Genomic DNA, 20766 nt, shown 5'->3' with positions numbered 1-20766 from the left:
AAATGCTTAAATTAAAAAAACCCAACCCCAAAACAACACAGTATGTGACCGTAATACTCATGAGATATGCACATTAATTTTTTGCTTCATTAGTCCTATGTTTTGGGGTTGATTTTTTAATTATTTGTCCTTAATAAGATCAGTTTTCTTTAGTTAAATAAAAAAAGTAACTAATCAATTTTTGGCCAAACTTTCAATATTACTTAATGTTGTTACTTTGTCATCTGTTTTCCATAGCAAAACGAGCATCCTGCTAAGAAAACTTGGGTTTTTTTTATCAGCCCAGCAGAGGGTGCTGATAGAATAGCATAGCATGTTCAACACTCTCCTCTGAACTGTTTCTGGTGTGGGAAACTGAGCCAGGGTTAACCCGGGATAGCTGCATAATTGATTGGTACTGAATTTTAAATAGGGCAATTTAGTTTGTGTCACATCTCCATGTTCTTAATGAACTACAGTGACAGAGGCTGATGATGATTTCAAATTGCTACAGTATTCCAAACAAGCACATTGCCCTTTGATGTCTATAAATGTTATTGTGAAAAAGAAACAAAACCCCAGGCTAAAGCTTTGACTTTATAACCAGTTATTGTCTGTATGTTTCTGGATATTTCAGCACCCAGAAAGTTCAGGAGGAGAAAAATAAAGCTATAGAAGATGCACTTCGGCGTCGTGAGGTTGCTGTGAAGAACATAGAGGAGACATATGACCAAAAGCTGAAGACAGAACTCTTAAAGTAATTTTTTTTTTTTGTTTCTAATGGGATACATAATATTTCCTATGAAAACAGAATAAAAAATGCTATAGGATTTATTTTGAAAAACATATCAAAGCAAGGACTTTGAAAATGGGCACATGTTTTTGTTTTAGTCAGATTGAGTCTTTTACATTACTGCATAGCTATTTGCTAGTAAATTTACTATAGAAAATAATTATCTTTTGGTTATAGGTTATATTACTGCTGTAGTTTAAATGCTATGTCAATATCTGGAAAAGAGATCTGACATTAGCTTGTATATTTAGACAAGAGGCTCTGAAGCAGTATTTGTTACTTCCTTTGACCACAGTTAAAAGAACTGACCACTTTACAAATGCAGAAGAGGCATGAAGGGGAACTTGGCATTAAAGTGATGTTATAAGTTTCCTGGAAAAGGGGTGAGGGACATACTAGTCCATTATACAGACAGACTTGCTCTTATCTTCACCCTTTGCCATTTTTGAAGAGTGATTGTGTGATTCGGATCTCCCTCTTATTGGTTACCTTCTGCTTGAACCTGGTCTTAAGGAATTGGCAGTCATCATCTGTGACTTCTTTTGGGGTGTTGCAGAGGTGTTTCCTAACTTAGCTATTGTACTTCCTTGTAGTACCTCGGTCACTTGAAGGGTTCCTTGATACTTCAATGCAGACAAGTGCTCTTGGTATGTCATGAACCTGTCTTGGGCAGTTAAAGCAAGTGACTGACGTATCATTACTTTTTATTGCAAGCCAGTGAGCAGTATGATCTGTGTTTTTAGGTCTTTAAATTAAAGGACAAAGATGTTGACAGTAGGTTTTGGTAAAAATAATCCCTCAGCCTCTGATGGTTTTGTTAGAGAACAGTGAAATGCAGTTAATTGACTCACTTGGTATCTTATTATATCTAGTCTATAACAGCTAGTTACTAAGAGTGATTGCAAAGTCCTTTCAGTACATGAGGAGAAGCAAAGTATTTTAAGGATAAACTGCTTGGCTTATTTTATCAACATACAAAATATTTTAAGGCATGCTGCAGGTGCTCAGAAAGACAAAATCCATGTCCTTTTGTCCCAAATTATTGATGAAAAATATTAAAAAACTACTGTTTATTATACAGAAGTACTGATGCTTGCTAGAAAATCAATCTTTTTTTATTTTTGCAATATACATTAAATGCCATACTTGGGGAAGGATCTGAGTGGTCTGGACCATTTGCAAAAATGCAGGAGGATGGATTTGGCTATATCTGAAACCATTTATAATTATGTCCCAGTCATGCAGAATGCTGAGATTTCTTAGCTCCTGTAAATTCCAGTTCAGTGGAATGACACTGTTGAATAACTACTGGGCTAAGAATAGTGGTGTACCTGGGCAGTGCTCAGTGTCTGGCTGGTGACTGGTGGTGTGCAGAGAACCCCTGGGGCCAGTTCTGGGGCCCTTATTGTCCAACGCCTTCATCTGGATATGGGCACAGAGCATCCTCAGCTTTGAACATGAGGTTTAATTAAGAGGAATCATTTCCACAATGAATGGCAGAGTCTCTCTCAGTTCAGGCAGATTTTGACAAGGTTGGGAATCATGCCAGTGCAAATCTTAGGAATTTTAACAAGGGAAACTGCAAAGCTCAGTGCTTAGGGCAGAATAGCCCTATGAGGTAGTGTAAATGGGGAAAAGGAGTTGACTGAGGAGCTTCATTTCTGAGGAGGTGGATGAGTTACAGTGAATGCCAGGTTGATTATGAGCCAGCAGCATGCTCTCACAAATAAGGCAAAACAGTGTGATGGGTAAGATTAGAAGCAGCATGGTCAGCAGACTGAGGGAACTTATTGTCTCTTGAAATGTACTGGGGAAGGCTATGCTGGGAATACCATGCCCTGGTTTGGGCTCCCCAGTTCAAAAAAGTCATGAAGAAATTGGAAAGGGCTTGGTAAAGTCTGTTAGGATAGTCCATTTGAGTCAGAATCTCAAATGTGACCTCGGAGTCCATATGGCAGGGGCTGGAAGTTGTGGCTTGGGAGATTTAGCTTGGACATAAGGAAGAAATCTACTGGAAGAGTAGTGCAGCATTGGTACAGATCATCCAGGGAGATGGTGAATATATGTCCTTTGAGGTTTTCAAGACATGGCTAGGAAGAGCCGTATCTGCCCTGCTGTACAGGTAGCAAGAGTCTGGCTTTTGGAGGAGGTGGTTGAATGAGATGATTGGCAGGGCCCTTTCCAACCATTTTGGTGACTCTGTGATAGTTAATTTTGTCAAAAAATAATTGTGTGATTATAGTTTAGTTTGGGAAAGAATGGAATTAACACAAATGCATGTGCATGTGTGCACACACATCTTTTGGGAATACATAATTCTGCTTGTTTCTAGATACCAGCTTGAATTAAAAGAAGAATACATAGCCAGAACCAATAAAGTTACTGAAGATGAGAAAAAAAATAAAGGTAAGCATCTTTCTGAGATTGATAAAGTACCTGTTTATCTCTAGAGCTTTTACTGTCATATGCTAAACAGTCCTGGTGTTCAGTGGTATAAGGGACAGAAGAGCCATCAGAGCAGATGACAGTTCAGCAACTCGTTGCTGTTCAGAATGCAGTGGGAATCATAAACTGCTGCTTTGCACTGAGACTGCAAAGCATTCCTGTTTTTTCAGTGTCCCATTTCTTTCAGAAGTCCTACTAGCTCATTCAGGCTTTAACTGAACTCTGGTACTGTACCCTGGCACAGTTGCAACTTTCTGCATCTATTGTGCACAAGATGTTTAATTGGAGCTTGCAGAAGAGAGCCGGAATAGATAACAGGGTTAGACTTCTAAGTTAGGAATGTGTAAGAAATGATATATCACAGGCATATGAATTTAATTCACTTAATTCTAAATGTGTATATGCATATGTATACATTTGTATATACAGCATGATTTACTTAATTTTGAATGTGTGTGTATGACACTCAGTCATTTTTATGTCTTAAATTGAATTTTTGGCTTAGTAGCTTAAAACTGTTTTCTGCTGATTCTTTTACTGAGTTTTTTACTGTAATACTCTATCAATTTTAATTCAGTATTTGTAATCCTCCCTGCAGAGAAAGCTATGCTTTTGCAAGAAGAAGCCACTGCTGTTAATTCAAAAAAGGAGGAACTCAAGCAAGCTGTATCACGCACCAAAGAGCTTGAGGTAATTGTAAATATGAATTTAAAGAAGTCTGTATTCTAATTGATGCAGCTGAGGTATGTTACAAATTAAAAAGAAAATGTGAAATAAAAACAATTGTTAAGTAGTACAATGGTTCATAAGCTTCTAAACTGTTCTTTATTTGCAGCTGGATTTGGAATCAGTGAAGGCCCAGGTTCTGTTGGTAAATAAACAGAATCAGTTGTTGACAGAAAAACTGAAAGAGGTGTCAGACTATCCTTTGCTAAAGGAGGAAAAATTGGAGCTCCAAGTGCAGAATAAACTACTTAGGCAACAGTTGGATGAGACTCGGAATGAGAACCAGCATCTTCGAGACAGTCAGTGTGAATGATTTAGTTATTTCCTTGTTTATGTTTCTCTACAAGTATTTGTTTAGGAGTAAATTTTCATTAAAATGCTTTCTTTGTATTATGTGTGCTAGTAGTTTGCATGAAGCCCAAGCTAGTGTTTGTGCATAATTGAGCAGCCTTTGGCATGAGTTTATTTTCTTCTGTATGTCTTGGAGGAATCCTGAATTAAGTAGTAGCTGTAATGTGGAAGGATATCCCTTTTACCCTCTGAAAAAAGCAGTGCAATATTTCTAACCATAGCATTAGTATGGTTAATAATGCTAAAAGAACATGGTATTATTATTTAAGTGCTTGCCTGACTGCAGTAATAAATACAAAGTATTTTTAATGTGCATTTCAAATTACAGGAGACCAGAGATGTGTGTAGTTACATAAGGTAAGGATATGTATTTTTCTTTCAGTGTAGGACAGTTTGGGTCTACACCAATGAAGATTTTTGGTCCTTTGTAAAAGGAAGAAGAAAAATATCCTCAAGTACTTTATTCAGACAAAGCCTTGTTATCTTCCTAAAATCAGATCAGCTTTACATGTTCACAGGGTATTGTGCAGAAAAGTGCACACTTGTTATTCTTTGTCTGAGTGTCTGGTGTTTTCATTTTGGGGTAGAGATGTCCCAGCCCTCGGCGGAGTACCTGGCCTGCCAAGTGGAGCTGAGGAGAGTGGAGCATTCTAAGAAGCTGGTGCTGGATGAATTTGAAAGTCATAAACAGATGTTGGAAAAACAGCTACAAAGTGAGGTAAATTATTATTTCTAAATGATTTGAATCTTTTCTTCTTCCCATCGTCTCTTTCACAATTACCCATCTGCCTGTGCAGGCTATTTGGCGTGCAGTTACGAGGATTGTTTGTACTGTGCTTATTTTTATGTAAACAACTCTAAAGAAAATAAAACATCACCACACCAAAAAAAATATTGAAAAATAAAACCAACCCAACATAACCAAGAAAGTCTTACTGAGTCACCAAATTATCAGTGCTGACTTTCAGTAGGATACTATGTATATATGGTCTGATATATATATATATATATATATATATGATACTATATATATATGTTTTTCAGGACTAGACCTGAAAAACACCTAGAAACAAGTATTCAGCCAGTTGAGATTATTCTTGTTGTTTTAATTACGCTGGTTTTTGTTTTTCTCTTGATTTCCTATAGATTGAACGTTGTGCCCAGTTAAAGGCCCAGCTCTTAGACTCTGAAGCTACTGTCAGGAAGTTAAATGTGCAGATTGAAGAACTGAAACTGCAAGTGAAACAAACACAGGCAGGTTTGTATCTTATACCAGAGCAGTCTTTAATGAAGGACAAGTGTAAGAAGTTCCAGAAGCTTAAAAAAACTGCAGTCGTGTAAAACTAACACATCACCAGGGAGTAGATTTTAAAGTTTAAAATCAAAATCTATTTAAAGCCCAGTTTAAAAAGGAGTCTCATTACAACCTCCTTTCAGAAAACAAACCTATACGAGGAAGGAAAAATACTCCTCCCTGAGCATTTGCATATTTTTGTCTGTTTTTCCTCAGTATACGGACGTTAATGTTTGCTGATAACATAAACAACATTTTCCAGCAGGCAACTTGTGTTTTAATGTGTTTTGAATCTTGAACGTTCATAATAAAAATAATCAATTTGAAATTGTATTTTGTACCTCAGAAATTTAAGTCTAACTCTTAAACAGATTTAGTCAAATCTAATAATTTTTGCCTAACCTAAGCTTAATTTATCTCGTATGGACATTAGAAACAGGGACACTTACATAAGCACTTCAATCTGCTGAAGAAATGTACTTCTAAAGATGCCTGTCTGTCACATTGCTAATATCAGATATTATAAATAAAAGGGTTGGTATCTATATTTAATGTAAAAATATGGAATTAAATTCTGACATGATTATACATTACAACATGTGTTGCCTCCATGCAGTATTTTATATTTTATACTGTTCACTAGACTGATACATACATTTATGATACATGTATTGGTACCATTTGGAATTGGAAATTTGTTACATCAAATAGCAAATACATGTTTTAATTAAATGAGTGAAAGTACTGTAGGAACTTTTATTTTACATCAGAGCTAATGAAGTCCTTTAAGTACCACTTATGTAGGAAAAAACCGAGGTTGTAAATTGCTGAAAGATACAGCCCTATAGATTGGTCTTTTGGGCTTGTTGAAACGTACAAGTGAAAGGAAGCAGACTGCCCCAAAACATTCGGTTTAACTGACAATTTTAGAGTACTTTTAATGAAAAAAAACCCAAAAAACCAAACCAACATTTTCTATGTGCTGTGTTGTTTTAAAAAAAAATATTTTTTGATGTAAATAAAGGGAAACAATTAAGACTTGTGGCATGCCCTGTGTTCCTTAGACTTTAACAACATGATTAGCTATAATGTGTCCAAAGTGGTAATGTTTTCATGTTTATTTATTTACTTAAGCATAATTTAAAAAATAGCATTGTAGAGTATGTACTTAAAGGTAGTTTTATGTGGAAGAATTATATATTTAAAAAATAGCAGTGGACATTTGCAGCTTTGGAGCTGTATTAAAAATACATTTAAATCAATTTCAATTAAACCATTAAATTCCCAAAATGTAAGCCAATTCTGTGGTAGAATTATTTTGGTTAAATTAGACTTTAAACGCCATGTTTTACTAGTTTTGCTTTGCTATAGGTCTCTCTCTTTAGTGTCTCTCGCTTTCTCTTGCTACCATTTAGCCCTGGAGAATGAGGTGTATCGGAACCCAAAGCCATCGCTCGTCGACCGCTCTGTCCTCGATTTCCTCGGTGACAGGATGGTGCCCCCCGACATTTACGTGGACGGCACATTCCCGAGGAGGCCCGTCCTGCCTGATGTGGGGATGATCAGCACCGTGCTAGGGCCTGGCTGTCGGCAGCAGCCACGCAGCGCTTCCCCGGACTCTGACCTGGAGTGCATCGCGCAGGCCCGGGCCAGGGTGATGGAGCTGGAAAAGGAGGCCGAGTACTTGGAAGAAGCCTACAGGAATTACCAACACAGGGTAATGCTGAATGCAGCTGCAAGCAGAACACCAAGGAAGATGCAGCCTCCTTTAATTCTGCAGTGTCCTCTTAGTAGACACCCTTTAACTACACAGCAGCAGGAACTGTTAGAGGATAATCCCAGCTCCCCACATTCCCCTCTGAGCAGTGCAAGAGGTGAGGAACACATCAAAAGAACTGGGCAGGTCGATATCTTTAAATCTCCCTTAACGTCACCACACAGAGGAGCATCTTCTTCGAGACGCCTTTCTTCTACTCCCATTTCCAAACCGAAAAGAGACCTCAGTAACAAGAAAATTCCAGATGGTAAGTCACAGTTGTTAATGGGGTGCAATAATGGGTTTTACTTCCTGTTCCTCTTGTGCTCTGGGAACACTAAGATTTAGCAGTTTTAGTCGTTTGCTCATTATTTACTAAGATGCAGGAGAAATCAGGAGACGCGGTTCTGCAGGTGACAGAATATACCAGCTGCTTGGAGCATTGCTTCTTCCTGGAAACAAGTGCGGGAGAAGCATTCTAAGGGAAGTTAAACATTTGAGGAGAAGACTAGGCCCTATAAATCCTTACAGGTGTAACCTTATGATATACATAGTTTCATTCAAAACTTGCTATTAAGTATAACTGTTTTGCAACATTATTTGTAGTTTCTTAACTCTCCTATATTTCTACCATTTCTGTTGTAGTTAGTGTGGCAGAAGGTGTCTTTGGCTTCTCTTAAAGTGAAAGTGGCTTCTCTTTCCAGTCTGAAAGGTCCAGATTTCCTTTTGTTTGTTCTTTTTGCTGTGACATCTTTATAAAATACTCTTGAGCAATTGTAAAGAGGAAGGATCTAGTGTTTGAAAAATTTTAATTTTCTACTAATATCACAGTCACTAATAATTGCTTAGGGTTTTATTTTGGTTTTTTTAGGACAGTACTCAGAAAAGCAAGCAAAATAGAAACAGGATTTTTTTAAAAAAATCTGTTTTTTTCAAATCTGCAGTACATCTGCTCCTTGAGTGATGCAATTTTTTTCACCCTGGCTTGAAGTGGATTTAATAGGATGAAAAAAAGAGACAGTAACACAAAAAAACATAATGATCAGCTTCTCCATGAAGGAAGGTTAAATACAAGGACAGCTTAGTTTGGAAGAAAGATGGCTGAGATGTGCTGTGGGAAATTGGAAAACAATGAGTGATGTGGAAAAGGTGAAAAGGGATCAATTGATTAGCGTTTCACAGGCCCCAGAATCCCATAACATTGAAAGGAAATAAAATTAAATGCTTTTTCATACCATGACTAAGTTGTATAACTCATCGCTTCTGTGGGAACAAGTACAGATGCAGGAATAAAACTTCTCTGCCAGGAGGATCCAAAATATTTGATCCGAGAAAGGCTGGGGTGGGTGTTGCCCGAAGTAAGATACTATTATTCTCCTTTTCCAATTTTAGTTTAGTTTTGTTTGGTAATGGGCACTGTTAGAAGTAGGTTACAAACCCTGATTTGCTACAGTGTGGCTGTTTCTGTGTTTCTGCATGTAGAACATCATACTCTGTTACTAAAAACATCTTTGAGATTTGAACTTCCAAAGCAATCTTTCATGTTGGATTTGAACTTCCAAAGCAATCTTTCATGTTGTAAGTTCTCTCTGTCAGCTTCTGTATAAAGTACCCGCAGACTATTTGTTTAGCACTGCACACAGACAAAATCTTTCATAATACTAGGGTTTTGTTAAAAAATTAGGAAATGTTAAAACTAGTTGTGTGCATAACCTGAACAATCCTTCCTGTCTTTGTACTTTTCAGAAGCTAGTTACAGGATGGCAGATCTCTTTTTTTTTTTTTTCCCCATTGTATCCGTTCTTTGCTTAATGGTTCTGGAGAGGGATAAGAATTGAATAACAAAGGAGTTCATTACCTGACTCAGGAGTTACAGAAATGGAGTGGTGTGGAGTGTAGGAAACCAGGCTGCAGCTGTGTGATAGGATGTTAAGGTTAGCTTCAATGCTAACTGTGCTGTTAGTGGGGTTTGTCAGCTCCCACTTCTATTGCTTCCCCACTGAGATGTCACTTCTGTCTCATGAGTCTTCTGAGGAGTGCTTTTTTACTGGTATATATATACCAGTAAATTATATATAACATATATAATTATATAGAATGTATATATACCAGTAGTATTACTATTTTCTGCTAGAGATGGCTGAAGCAGCAGGTGTAATTTTGCTAGAAAACTCTTAAGTCATTCTGGAAGCTTCTGTGGAACTTTGGTGCTGTTGGAAATACCAGTCTGAACAACTTAGGGTAAATTTAAAAAGGTAGAAGATACCATACATGTGAGTCTGAGGTTTGTTTTTCCTTTAAGTGAGGTTAAGTGCAACTCAGTTGTCAGCACCTGTTTCTAGAGAACAAAAGGAAGAAGTATGTCCTCTAAAACACAGTTGGCAGATCCAACAGCTGTTCTACTGCAAGTGGAAGGATTATGCAGTTTTTTCTTTTCCTTTAAATTAGCTCATGTGTTTGTTTTCCTTCCTAAGTTCATGCACATTGAACCAATAATACATGTATTACACAACCAGCCTTGTCTGAGAAATAGTAGGACAAATAACTAATACAGGTTGTGGGATTTTTATTCTGCAGACATCAAGAGCTCATCCCTTACCTCTTCACAACGGAGTGTTGACCAGGTTCTTTCTCCTATTTCAAAGCCATATTTGCTTTCATCTTCTGAGTCTGTTCCTTCTTCACCATCCAGTCATGGCCAGAAAATCAGGTAACATTGTTTACAAAGCAAGATTTTTAACATGCTTTTTAAAGAAACATTTATCTAATCATTCACAGTGATAGCTGCTTTTACAAATCAAGCAAGCTAATGATTTTGTAAGTGAAAACTTTTCTAAAGATGATTAAGGATTTCCATTTTAAATATCATGCCTCAGGTGGGACCTAGTTGTGAAAAAAAACCCAAACACTTTGGTTTGCTCTGAGCAAAGTTATGTCTCTTTTATTGTGTCTCTATTTTTCACATTTGTGACCTGACTAATTAGCTTTTGCTAATTGAAGCATTTGAATTTCTGCTTCCTGTTTGAGATTTTAAGTCGAGGCAATTGTACATTCTCACTTCATTCATTAACAAGCTGTAATGCTAAATTTATTACTTCTTTTCTCTCTCTGAAGAGCTTGTTCACATGCCTGTTTTTAAAGTAGGATTTTCTGGTCTCCTTTGCATGTGGGAATGGGATGGGTAGCACAACTCTTCTCTTTTCTTGTTTTGTTTTTTTTAAGATCTTTTTAAGGTAAATAAATAACTTGACAAAATTAGGCTGCATTAAAATGACTTCTCTTTCATCTTTGTATCTCCCATTTCCATGTCTGGAGTTCTTCTGTTTTTAATGGCCAGTGTTGCCTCCACTCTCCAAGACTAAGAATCCTGAATATTCAGAAGCAGCTTTAGGATTTAACTTTAAATATTTTTTTCCTAAGAAGAGGCAATTGAATTGTCCTTAACCTGCTAACTATCATTCCTGATTTGATGGCTGAAGAAGGACAGCTTGTGCTGGGACAGCTCTAGCAGGCATTTGTAGGCCTTTCTTATTTTGTTGTTATTAAGGCCTCAACATACATTTAATGCAGAGAGGATCTCCTATCTTTTTAGAATTCTGGGAGAGCCTTTATGTTTTTTGTCCTCCAAATGAGCTGTGGGGATATTTAGGGACTGTGAGGTCAGTTTCCTTTAAGTATTCCCGTGAGGCTGTGTCTCCTTTCCCTACCCATTCACATTTTCTGTGGTATGTCTCAGATTTCTTGTACTTCTCTGACAGACCTTAAAAAGTGAAGCTGGAATGTTAACCTGCATGTTAAGGTGATAGAGGAAAATGCTCTAATCCTGTGAGGGACTGTACTTTGAAGGATTTTGTAGACTCCATCCTGCTTGAAGAGTGAACAGTATGAGCAAATTGTATTGCAGTGGACAGACCTGGGTCTGGGAAGGCAGCTATAGTTTGTTGTTGCTTTCTTGGGTTTCTCATGACAAAGCAAGGGTATAAGGTCCCAGTAATTGGAACTTACTGCTTTCCCAAGACTTTATTTAAAAAAAACCATTATTTTGTTGCATATATTCTGATTTCACGTGCCTTGGACTGTTTTCTGGTACATGAAATATTTGAGAAATGCATGTGTGGGCTTTTCCAGTTATTTACTCTTATTGTTAGGCAAATGCCACATCACTGATGTGTATTGTGGGACTAGTTTATGACCTGTAGATTTTAAGTGGCAATGGGAGCTTCTTTGAAAAGAAAAGAAAAGCAAATATGATGCTGTAACATCTGTGACAAGCTGTTAGAAGTCAGACCTCAGTCAGTGGGGAAGAACAATTGCTTCTGCGACTACAGGAGCTCCTTGTTTATTTATGTTCCAAGATATGAATGATACGAAAGAAGCCAGTAAACACAGGCAGGAAGACTAGAGTGATAAGGCAGATTATTACCTAATTGTTTGTTTAGGCCTGAGGGTTGTAACTGTGGCAGTGGGTTCTCTGTCTTTCTAGGAGTGGTACAGGACACAGTATTGAAGAAAGTGACGTGCATGTCCTTGAACTTTGCACCCTTAAGAATTATTTAGCACTTAGCTATTTCTGTGAAGGAAAGACTCAAAACATGAAATAGATTTCCAAAAACTTGAAATTTCATTTACTCTGTCCTATTTAATTTACAGGGTATTTTTCCCCACTGACATCACTGAACTATCCTGGCAATGCAGATTTTTTTTGTCTGTGCCCAGATTCACTTTTTGTTTATGAACAAATCTCATTGTTGGGAGTGTGTTTTGAATTGTTTGTTCTCCACTTTTGCCCCATGGAAGACCTGTATTCCTTAGAAATTGTAAGCACAAACAGGCTGTGATGAAGAGCACCAGCTGGTGTGAAGTAAGCTCCTTTATGAAGTGCTGATGCCAAATTTCATTAGTGACCTGCACTCCTTTTGCTGTTCTAGTTCTGGTCAGAGTTTAGTAGCTGGGTCACGTGGGAGACATTGTTATTTCATATTATCTTTCTGATGAGATAAAGGGGGATTTAGAATGAGGGCACTAACCCCATTTTGATAGAACCCAGATTTTCACCCCTGCATCTCTTTTGCCAGACATCTAATCCTAATACATTTCAAACACATCTGTTAAGATGACATCAAAATGGGAATTAAACTGTAACACAAAGCTTAAAAAGGCAAATTCTTAATTTCAGTTGACTGTCACAATTCATTGTATTTTTCCTTTTTTATGTTTTTTCATACTCCTTTTTTGTTTTAATGTAATAATTTTATGTCACATAAAGACCTTGGGGAGAAGCTGGAGGAGAATGGAGTGGATTTTTATTAAAAGTTATAGAGCTGGATTTAAATATTGTAAATTTGAGTCAGAAATTTTCATGGATTTTAGGTTCAGTTTAGTCTGTTGCTTAGCTTGTGAGTGAATTTCAGATGGCTATTTGCTTAAAAGTTCAGCATTTATATTTTTTCAGATTTCACAGTCAACAAAGAGATAAACATGATTTCAGTGATATCCAGAAACCAGAGAAACTAAGGTATGAGGATCTTGAAGAACACATTTATACTCTTGAAGGTAAGTTTTAGTGCATTTCAGACAGTTTGTTTAACACCTTAGGGCTTAACAGTTATAGGACAATTGCCTTTATAGTTTTAAGACTAGGTGGAGAGAAAAATTTCTGACTGATTTGGAATTAGGGAAAATGTCACAGATGATGAGGGATTCACTTTCTTCACTTTCTTCATTCTTGCATCTTTAGATAAGTGTATATAGTAATAAGCAGACATTGAATTGAGCTGGTCCTGAAATTTGTAACATGAATTTGTTCCGAAATCTTGCATAAACTTGGTCTGATTGATGCTGTAGGTCTGATGGTTGCTTTGGAATGTTTTAAAATGTGTAGAATTTTACTTTAAACATAAACCTGTACTAGTATGTGAACTAAATTGAGGCTTTATTATACTTGCTTCATAATTTAGAACCAGGTTATAAGTCTAAAGATAAGTTTCTGTGGCTATTGCATGCACTCCTGGTTTTTCCTTCAGTTAACTGAAGCTTAAATAGTAGTATGAATTAGAAGTTGCTGTGTGTGTAAATGTTGGTAGAACTCCTGCAATTATGCTTTTATTAATCAGCATCTCTGAGTAGTTTTGGAATGTGTGTTTCAGTTACTGAAACTTGAATTTTGTCCTAACTATTTTTTACTTTGAGGTCAGCATTTTATTTATTTGCATTTCTGCTCTCTGTTGGTTGCATGCTATAAAATGTCTCCTTCTCTCTGTCTGCTGCAGGGTCAGTTTTCAAAAATCTTTGATGTAACTAAGGTAGTTGTAGAAAGAGGAAGGTAATAAAACTTTCTAGCCATTTGTATATGGAGTGAGAAATTAAGCACAGTTACTGCCCTTACCTAGTTTTTCAGCATTTGAATGACAGCCTAATGTTGAACCTGAGCAGCCTTATCTACCGTGAAACTGTGGGTTTAAAGTAAGTGAAGTTGTCAAAGAGAAAGATGTGAAAACCTTTCCTGCTTCTAGGTTTCATGAGGTCTGTAAAGTCCTGAGGCTTCGTGGACATGTGGCATTGTGTGGTGTAACTAAACTCATAGTTGGTGAAAAGATGGTGATTGTTGTCTGGGAGAGTTAGGGATACTTTCTTTGAAACCAGTGACTCTAGCTGGTGTGTTTTCCTGCATCTCAGACTGGCTTATTCTTTTGGTTGTGGTTAGGTTATATGGAGGATGGAGTAGAGCCCTTGCTCACTCTCCTGACCCTGTGAGAATATGGCTTTCATTATTTATATATTATTATATAATTTATGTATTTATATAATTATAATAGCATATAATTATATAAATAGATAACTATTACATACAATGATATAATTATATATTAAATTTAATTACATATTGTATAATATTTAATAATTTTATTTATAATTAATAATGTTATTTATATATTTATAATATAAGCAAGCAGCCAAAAGAGATGTTTGTTTAAATAGCAGATATGCTGATTATGTTTAGTGGTACCTGGCAGAAGATAATGCTTCATCTGTGTATTTCTCTGTGAAATACTCATTACTCAGTTGGTTTTATTTATCTCACTTACTTCTTTTATAAGCTTTAAATGCATTATTTGAATGTGAAGCAAGCCTGTAGACACTAATGGTTTCTACTCATCTCACATTTTAACTGGACTTATATTTATTTGTTTAATTTTGTATGGGAGATATTGGGAATACATTTACATATTTCACTTTTCTTTTATTAAATATGACAACAGACTGGCATTTTCTTGGCAATTAGGACTGAGTAGGTGCTGTGCCTAAGTAAGGTACTACTGAATCATTTGGTGATGTGTAGTGGTCAATAATTTTAAGAGTTCACATATCCTGATGATTTCTCAATCAGCAGTACTTCAGTTGGGTGAGCCTGCATTGAAAGACAATCTGAGGATGTAGGAGGAAATCAGACTGGCTGAAAAGGGAAGGAGGTAGCTCAGGAGAAATTGCAGGGAGAGGTGGGTAAGAAAGTAAAATCTAAGAAGTAAATACGGAAAAAGATACAGTGAAGGATGAAGTTGATAACAGTATGAAAAACAATGAATTAAAGGACATACCAGAAAATATGGAAGTCTTTTAGTCCTACTGTGAGTGAGTTCTTGAAAGAAAAGATCAGCATATTCTCTTGGCAGCAACTGCTTTTAGGTGATGTGCTCATCTTAAGGGAATAAACCATCTCTCGCTGTCCACTCTTAAAAAGGGAGTGAAAGTGTACAGAGTTACCTTTTTTCTCCTTTGCAGAGTAGTTAATTTAATATTTTGTTTTTCACTATTAATGGTTTTGGTTTAGGTTTCTTTGTTTATGTTGTTAGCAGTCATTTTGAAGTTAGAAGTAATATTTAACCAGGACAAATTTATGAAAGGAATTTTTTGATGATACATATACACCTGATGCTTATATGGAAATAATGTTGTTGATAGCTTTATAATTTAGAGAGAGAACAACAAAACAGAATAGATTTTGAGTGTGATAGCCCATTATTTTACAAAATACCACATATATAGAATTTATTTTTCTAGGTGAAGCTGGTAGGAATTCCTCCTGCTTTTGTAAGAAACTTGTAAATATGCTCCTAACTTGGTTGGAGTTGACAGCTGGACAGAAATTTTCTCTTATGCTGTCATCTATAGTTCCTTTAAAAGAGTTTTAATTTAAAGAAATTCCAACTATTTAGAGAGATGCTGATAAGTTTAGTTGACTTGGTTTTTTTCATGCAAAGTATTTCAGTTTTATTATAATGTAAAAAAGAAAAATGCTTGAGACATTGATAGTATATGAAGGATGAAAAATTGATGTTTTCTAAAGCCTTACCCAAAACCTATGGAGATATATAGGGTATCTGTGCTGTGTTACACAAAGTGCTTGGTAGAATTGTCCTGTGTATTTCAGGCTGGCTGTCTAGAGGTAATGGCCACATCTTGTTTTATCTCTTTTTTTCTATCTCCCATCAAATGAGATAATAGCAGTCTGCATACTTTGAAAATAAGTAATTTAAAAGCAGTTGAATATCATAACAATGATCAAAGAGGAAGGACAGTAATTGTGTTTCTGTGAATTCAGAGCCAACCTTGCACAGGGAGAAGGTGGTATAATGTAGAATATCTGAGTTAGCAGCATCCATCCTGTGCACTGAAGAAGGCAAGGACCCCATTAAAGAGCGTGTGATCAAATAGTTAAAGATTATTTTTATATGCATAAAAATGAGCTGAGCTTGGACATACAACTTTTCTGTGACTTCTATCTTGATTATGTAAAGAAATGAAAACATCTTGGGGTTTCTGTTGTATATTTCTTCAGTTTTGGCTTTGTAAACAGATGTGTTCCAATAGCTAATTTCAAAACTAACAATTCTGTAATTAAGGAAGCAAGTACAGTCTATGATAATTCTTAATTCTTAGGGCGATGATCAAGTTGAAGGGAAAATGCTTAATTAGTGCTGATATTTTTGTGTTCTAATTTAGCCATTCCCACACTCTGTGTCCATTGCTGTGCTCCACTTCTGCAATTACAAAATAATGAAGCCATTGTTCAAATTTCTTCACTAGATCAGGGGGACATACCAGAGGAGTGTGAAAGTGATGTCTTGAATCCATCTGGGGGCATCGTCCATGGAAACTGTGTCACAGCCCCCGTGCCAGCAACAGCCACTTCACTGCAGGACTTAAGTGAGTTCTCAGCTCAGACACAAAAGAAAGTACCCTTTATAAATGTCAAATGTGTAACACAGAAAGCCAAATATTTAAGAGTCTGTAGGTGTGTAAGAGGCTGGTGTGGTTGAAAAATTTTGCAGAAAGTGACGTTTCTGTAATAAAGAGAAAGGAGTGTTTTCCTTTGCTTTTCTGTATAAGGATGACTTTTTTCATCCTGGTTTTAGTTCAATTTGCTTTTAATTTAAACATTCTTGCCACCCATCCCACCCCCCTGTCCAGCCTCTTGTGAGATGATTATTTTTTCTTTAGGATAATTATTAAATATAATTTCTGCTCTTGATAGGAGTGAGACATTAAATGTTTTGAAGTACTGCTTGTCTGGATTTTTTTTTAAATTTATTCTTGACTCTGTTGATGAATTGTATTATCACAATGCAGTTTTTATTCTTTGGGTTGATGAGAATAGTATCTCATAATATATAGTCAGCATATGCTGCTTTTCTAATTGTTGTAGATGGAAACATTATGGTTCTTTTTATTCAAAGAGTTTTCTAGCTTCTCATGATTCCCAGTCCTTAGCTTGCCCATCTCATTCCTATTTAATGCTGTTCTTCGTAGGCAGCTTTTTAAATACATTGATCACATCAGCAGTGTGTCCTGCAATAATTTTTCCAAGGAGTTTTAAATACTTTGCTTTACAAATATAAAGAATTGTATCCAACCACATTGCAGAGGGAGAAAGAATATAGTAACATGGACTTTGGGATACTAAAGCTTTAATGAGAATGCCCATGAAAGAAAAGAGAAGTGCAGAGATCTGTCAGATCTCTGATCTGTACTTTGGCTCTACTCCTTAACTCTTGGTGAGACATTTATCAGACTAAAAAATGTTTAGAGGTGGGAAAACACATTAACTGATACCCAAGAATAAGTTTGGTGTATGTACAAACAATATATCCAGTTGTTTTTAATTTACTGTTAATGTTATACAGAACCTGGTACTTATTTGGATGCTCTTGTAGTGATTACTGAACTACATAAATCAAATTACAGATGTTGAAATAATTTTTCACAGCAGTGCTAGATCAAAGGCAGATTGAAGAAGAGAACAGAGAAGCTGAGAAAGTCTTAGAAGAAGAAAGGAAAGCAAGAGAAGAAAGAAGAGACAAAGAACAGGAAGCTTTGGAAAGCGAGCAAAAAGAAGTGGAAAAGCTTAACAACGAGGCAGTAATTTAATTTCTGACAATAATGCAGTTTTGTAGTGCCTTGCATTTCAGGATTGTTATGTGTTACTTGGTTAAAAGTAGATTTTTATTCCATTAAGTGAAAGTAGTAGAGACTGAGTTATTTTATGTATTTTTGTGATTAACCAGAGTCTCACTAGAGTGTCTCCTTATGCCAAGTGACTTTTTCACTGGAAACAGATGCCTTTCCTTCCCTTCCCTTCTTATGTAACTGGAAGCTACAGTTTTATGGCCACTGTCACCATGCTGTTGGAACAAGCTGAACATCTGCTGTCTCTGTGGTGTGGCCACTGCAGGTGGGACACCACTAGAACATGTTATGTCCATCTGTTCATTAGCTTCTGTCAGGGTGTCCAGGGTACTCTGGAAGCAGAGGGTATAAGGAGACCTTGCGTTTGCTTAATTCCTTTGTGTTTAGTATTCTGGATTTTTAGGTCCTGTTTAATGCTGTTTAGACTGGCATGTTTTACTGAGTGAAAATTTTTACATTAAATTCTGCATGTATTGCAGGTAGTAAGGTATAAATGTATTTTTCTAATCAGTATTTATTTTTATTTTTGTCTTAAAGTGTATCCAAGACTCGATAAAAACAGATGAAGAAATAGAAGATAAAGAGGGGTTAAAATCTGAGCACAGTAACACTGATGCTGAAAATAATGTAAAGGATCCTCCTTCCAATCCATTAGAAAAATACATGAGAATAATTCAGCAGAGCAGAGAGAAGGAACCAGAAAACAAGGTGATTATCAGCAAAACATGGTCCCAAAAATATTGACCAAATTTGTGTCTTGCTGGGCATGCTTAGAATGAAAACAATATTCACATTTCAATTTTTTCTTCGTTTATAAGCTTTATGTAACAACCTGCAGAGCAGAGTATTTGGATTTGTATTGGAAAAGTGTGATGATGCAAAAGGAAAAACACTGAAAACTTTATTCTGTAAGGGTTGCTGGTGTCCTCTGGGTGGGAGGTTTGTTAGTTTGTTTTTTAAGGTATAGGACAGTATTTCAATGTCCTCAATTTTTAGCTTTAACTGCTTTTAAATATAGTTTGAACTTGCACACATCAGTTTGTGTTCCTCTAACACAGCAGAATTTACTCTGGGAAGATGGAAAATTGGACTTTTAAAGAAGAGGTATGGGTGGACATTACTTCAGTGAAGGAATGCAGGATGCTTTTGTTTAGACATGATCCCAAATTTCCAAAGAGTTACTGTTCTAGATCCAATGTAGCATTTGTAGAAATAGGGTTGGTTCCTATTATTTTTATTTTCAGTTATTAGCATTAAAAACACAGATACTATTTTTAGGCTACTTTGACATTAGAAGTGGATAGAGAAAGTGTATTTTCCTCTTGGTTACTAGGATTCAAAAAAAGAAGAAATAAGAGAAGTGTCACCTTCAGAAGGACTTTTATATACTGAAAATGATGACAGGTAAGGCTTTTGTATTAATCACTTCTAGTACTCCATATTAACAAATAATAATAATTCTAAATTAATATATAGTTTTAATATTTTAGTATGGATTATGTTAAGAGATATCTATCTCTTTAGAAACCAAAATAAATTATTAATCAAAAGCAATTGTGTCAGAAAAACTGAGGATCCTTCAAATTCTTGTACATGCAAGTTAAGCACTGTATGGAACTCACATATGAGAGCTGCACTCAGTGATCTGTTTCAGGAGTTGTGGCACTCACAACTTTCTACCTGCAACTGAGCAGCATCCAGCTTCCTTCCCAGAGAGCTGGAGTTTGAGGGATTGCTCTTGGGTGATGCCACCCTGGGTGAAGGTCTGTGCTGCACCTCACCCATAGTCTGTTCCTAGCTTTGATTTTTCAGCACCACTGTGGACTTTTACGACACTTTATTCTGAGATTTTGTCTGCCTGCACTGAGTTACAACAACCCAGGCGTTTCCTCTGGTTCTCTCTAGGCATCGATAAATACAGATACGCTTTAGTTGCTTGCAAGAGAAAAACCAAACAATCCTCTTCCAAATATTTCAGTTTATTCAAAGATGTAGAATTGAAAATAAGCAAAAAATATAGAGCAGTTAGGAAAAAAAACCCATAAAGGTTCACCATAACCACAGTAATGATTCACTATTATCTGTGCTGTTAAACCTAACAGACCCTACCCTGCTGCTCCTGAATTGGCACCACTTGTATTGTTTTCACTGGGTGAGCACTACAGAAGATAGTTCTGCTTTTTGAGATAGAGGTGGTGGCTTTCAGTTAATTAAGGTCCAAATTCTCCTCCTTTTGGGTTGGTTTTATTGCCAGCAGTTCACTGAAACAGCAAGAGAATTGCAGCAAAGGCAGTTTCTTAACTTCCGTTTTAAAATGAGTATTAAGATTTAAGATAAACTACATTGGACTCATACCACTTTCTTTTCCTCCCTCCGATAATCAATACAGTGTTGCAGACATTTCTCATGGAGATGTGGATGAAAGCTTCTGGTGAACAATAGCTATTGATTTTTTTAAATTTTTATTATTATTATGATGAGATATTTTTAAAGTAGCTTTGTGCCTTTAATAAATGTTAGGCACCAACACGGCAGGCTGTGTAATTATAAATTAATAAAGCTGATTTTGATCTGTTTCGTCACTTGTCACTGAAGTCAAACAGGGAGTCCTGATGTGTTACTAATCCAGGAGGAAGCCCTTGGGTGGGGTGAGAGAAAGAACAAAGCAGGGAACAGAAACTGATCAGTATGTTTGGGTAGACTTGTGTTGGCACTGAATTCCTCTAAACCTTGTCAACTTTCCCAACCCCCACCCCCCAACCCCTTCTCCAAATGGTTCAGTGTGGGTGAAGGGAACAAGAAATTCCCTCATCACCTGTTTTTAAAGGCATCCTGTGGAGGCACTTGGTTCACACAGTTTGAGTGTGACAGACCCAAACTAAGGTGTCCCTTCTGCTGCAGGGGCAGGAGCCACTTTCAAAAGCAGTCCCTCTCATGTATCACCTTGTTGGTATTAAC

At 36.5% G+C, this 20766-nt stretch overlaps 1 protein-coding gene across 4 annotated transcripts in view; it reads left to right on the top strand.

The window, feature by feature from the left end:
- Positions 1 to 20655, top strand: part of OFD1 (OFD1 centriole and centriolar satellite protein) — a 30681-nt gene extending 10026 nt beyond the window's left edge. For 2 of the 4 annotated variants that reach the window (XM_088052287.1, XM_005516638.3), the window contains exons 10-23: positions 617 to 736; positions 3105 to 3178; positions 3816 to 3907; positions 4053 to 4242; positions 4882 to 5012; positions 5441 to 5552; positions 7004 to 7612; positions 9922 to 10054; positions 12797 to 12897; positions 16429 to 16548; positions 17609 to 17760; positions 18346 to 18516; positions 19142 to 19212; positions 20198 to 20655. In XM_088052287.1, the coding sequence (XP_087908413.1) occupies positions 617 to 736; positions 3105 to 3178; positions 3816 to 3907; positions 4053 to 4242; positions 4882 to 5012; positions 5441 to 5552; positions 7004 to 7612; positions 9922 to 10054; positions 12797 to 12897; positions 16429 to 16548; positions 17609 to 17760; positions 18346 to 18516; positions 19142 to 19212; positions 20198 to 20243 (2122 nt within the window). In that variant the 3' untranslated portion in view covers positions 20244 to 20655. The remainder of the gene's footprint in view (positions 1 to 616; positions 737 to 3104; positions 3179 to 3815; positions 3908 to 4052; positions 4243 to 4881; positions 5013 to 5440; positions 5553 to 7003; positions 7613 to 9921; positions 10055 to 12796; positions 12898 to 16428; positions 16549 to 17608; positions 17761 to 18345; positions 18517 to 19141; positions 19213 to 20197) is intronic. The other 2 variants (XM_088052288.1, XM_088052289.1) reach the window with 2 other exon arrangements.
- Positions 20656 to 20766: the final 111 nt, after the last annotated feature.

Source organism: Pseudopodoces humilis, chromosome 2, assembly GCF_049639895.1.
Source record: "Pseudopodoces humilis isolate 2021_Gansu_Grassland_sample_001 chromosome 2, ASM4963989v1, whole genome shotgun sequence".
NCBI lineage: Eukaryota > Metazoa > Chordata > Aves > Passeriformes > Paridae > Pseudopodoces > Pseudopodoces humilis.
The sequence above is the reverse complement of the archived record's forward strand: the minus strand, read 5'-3'. Positions and strand labels throughout refer to the sequence as shown.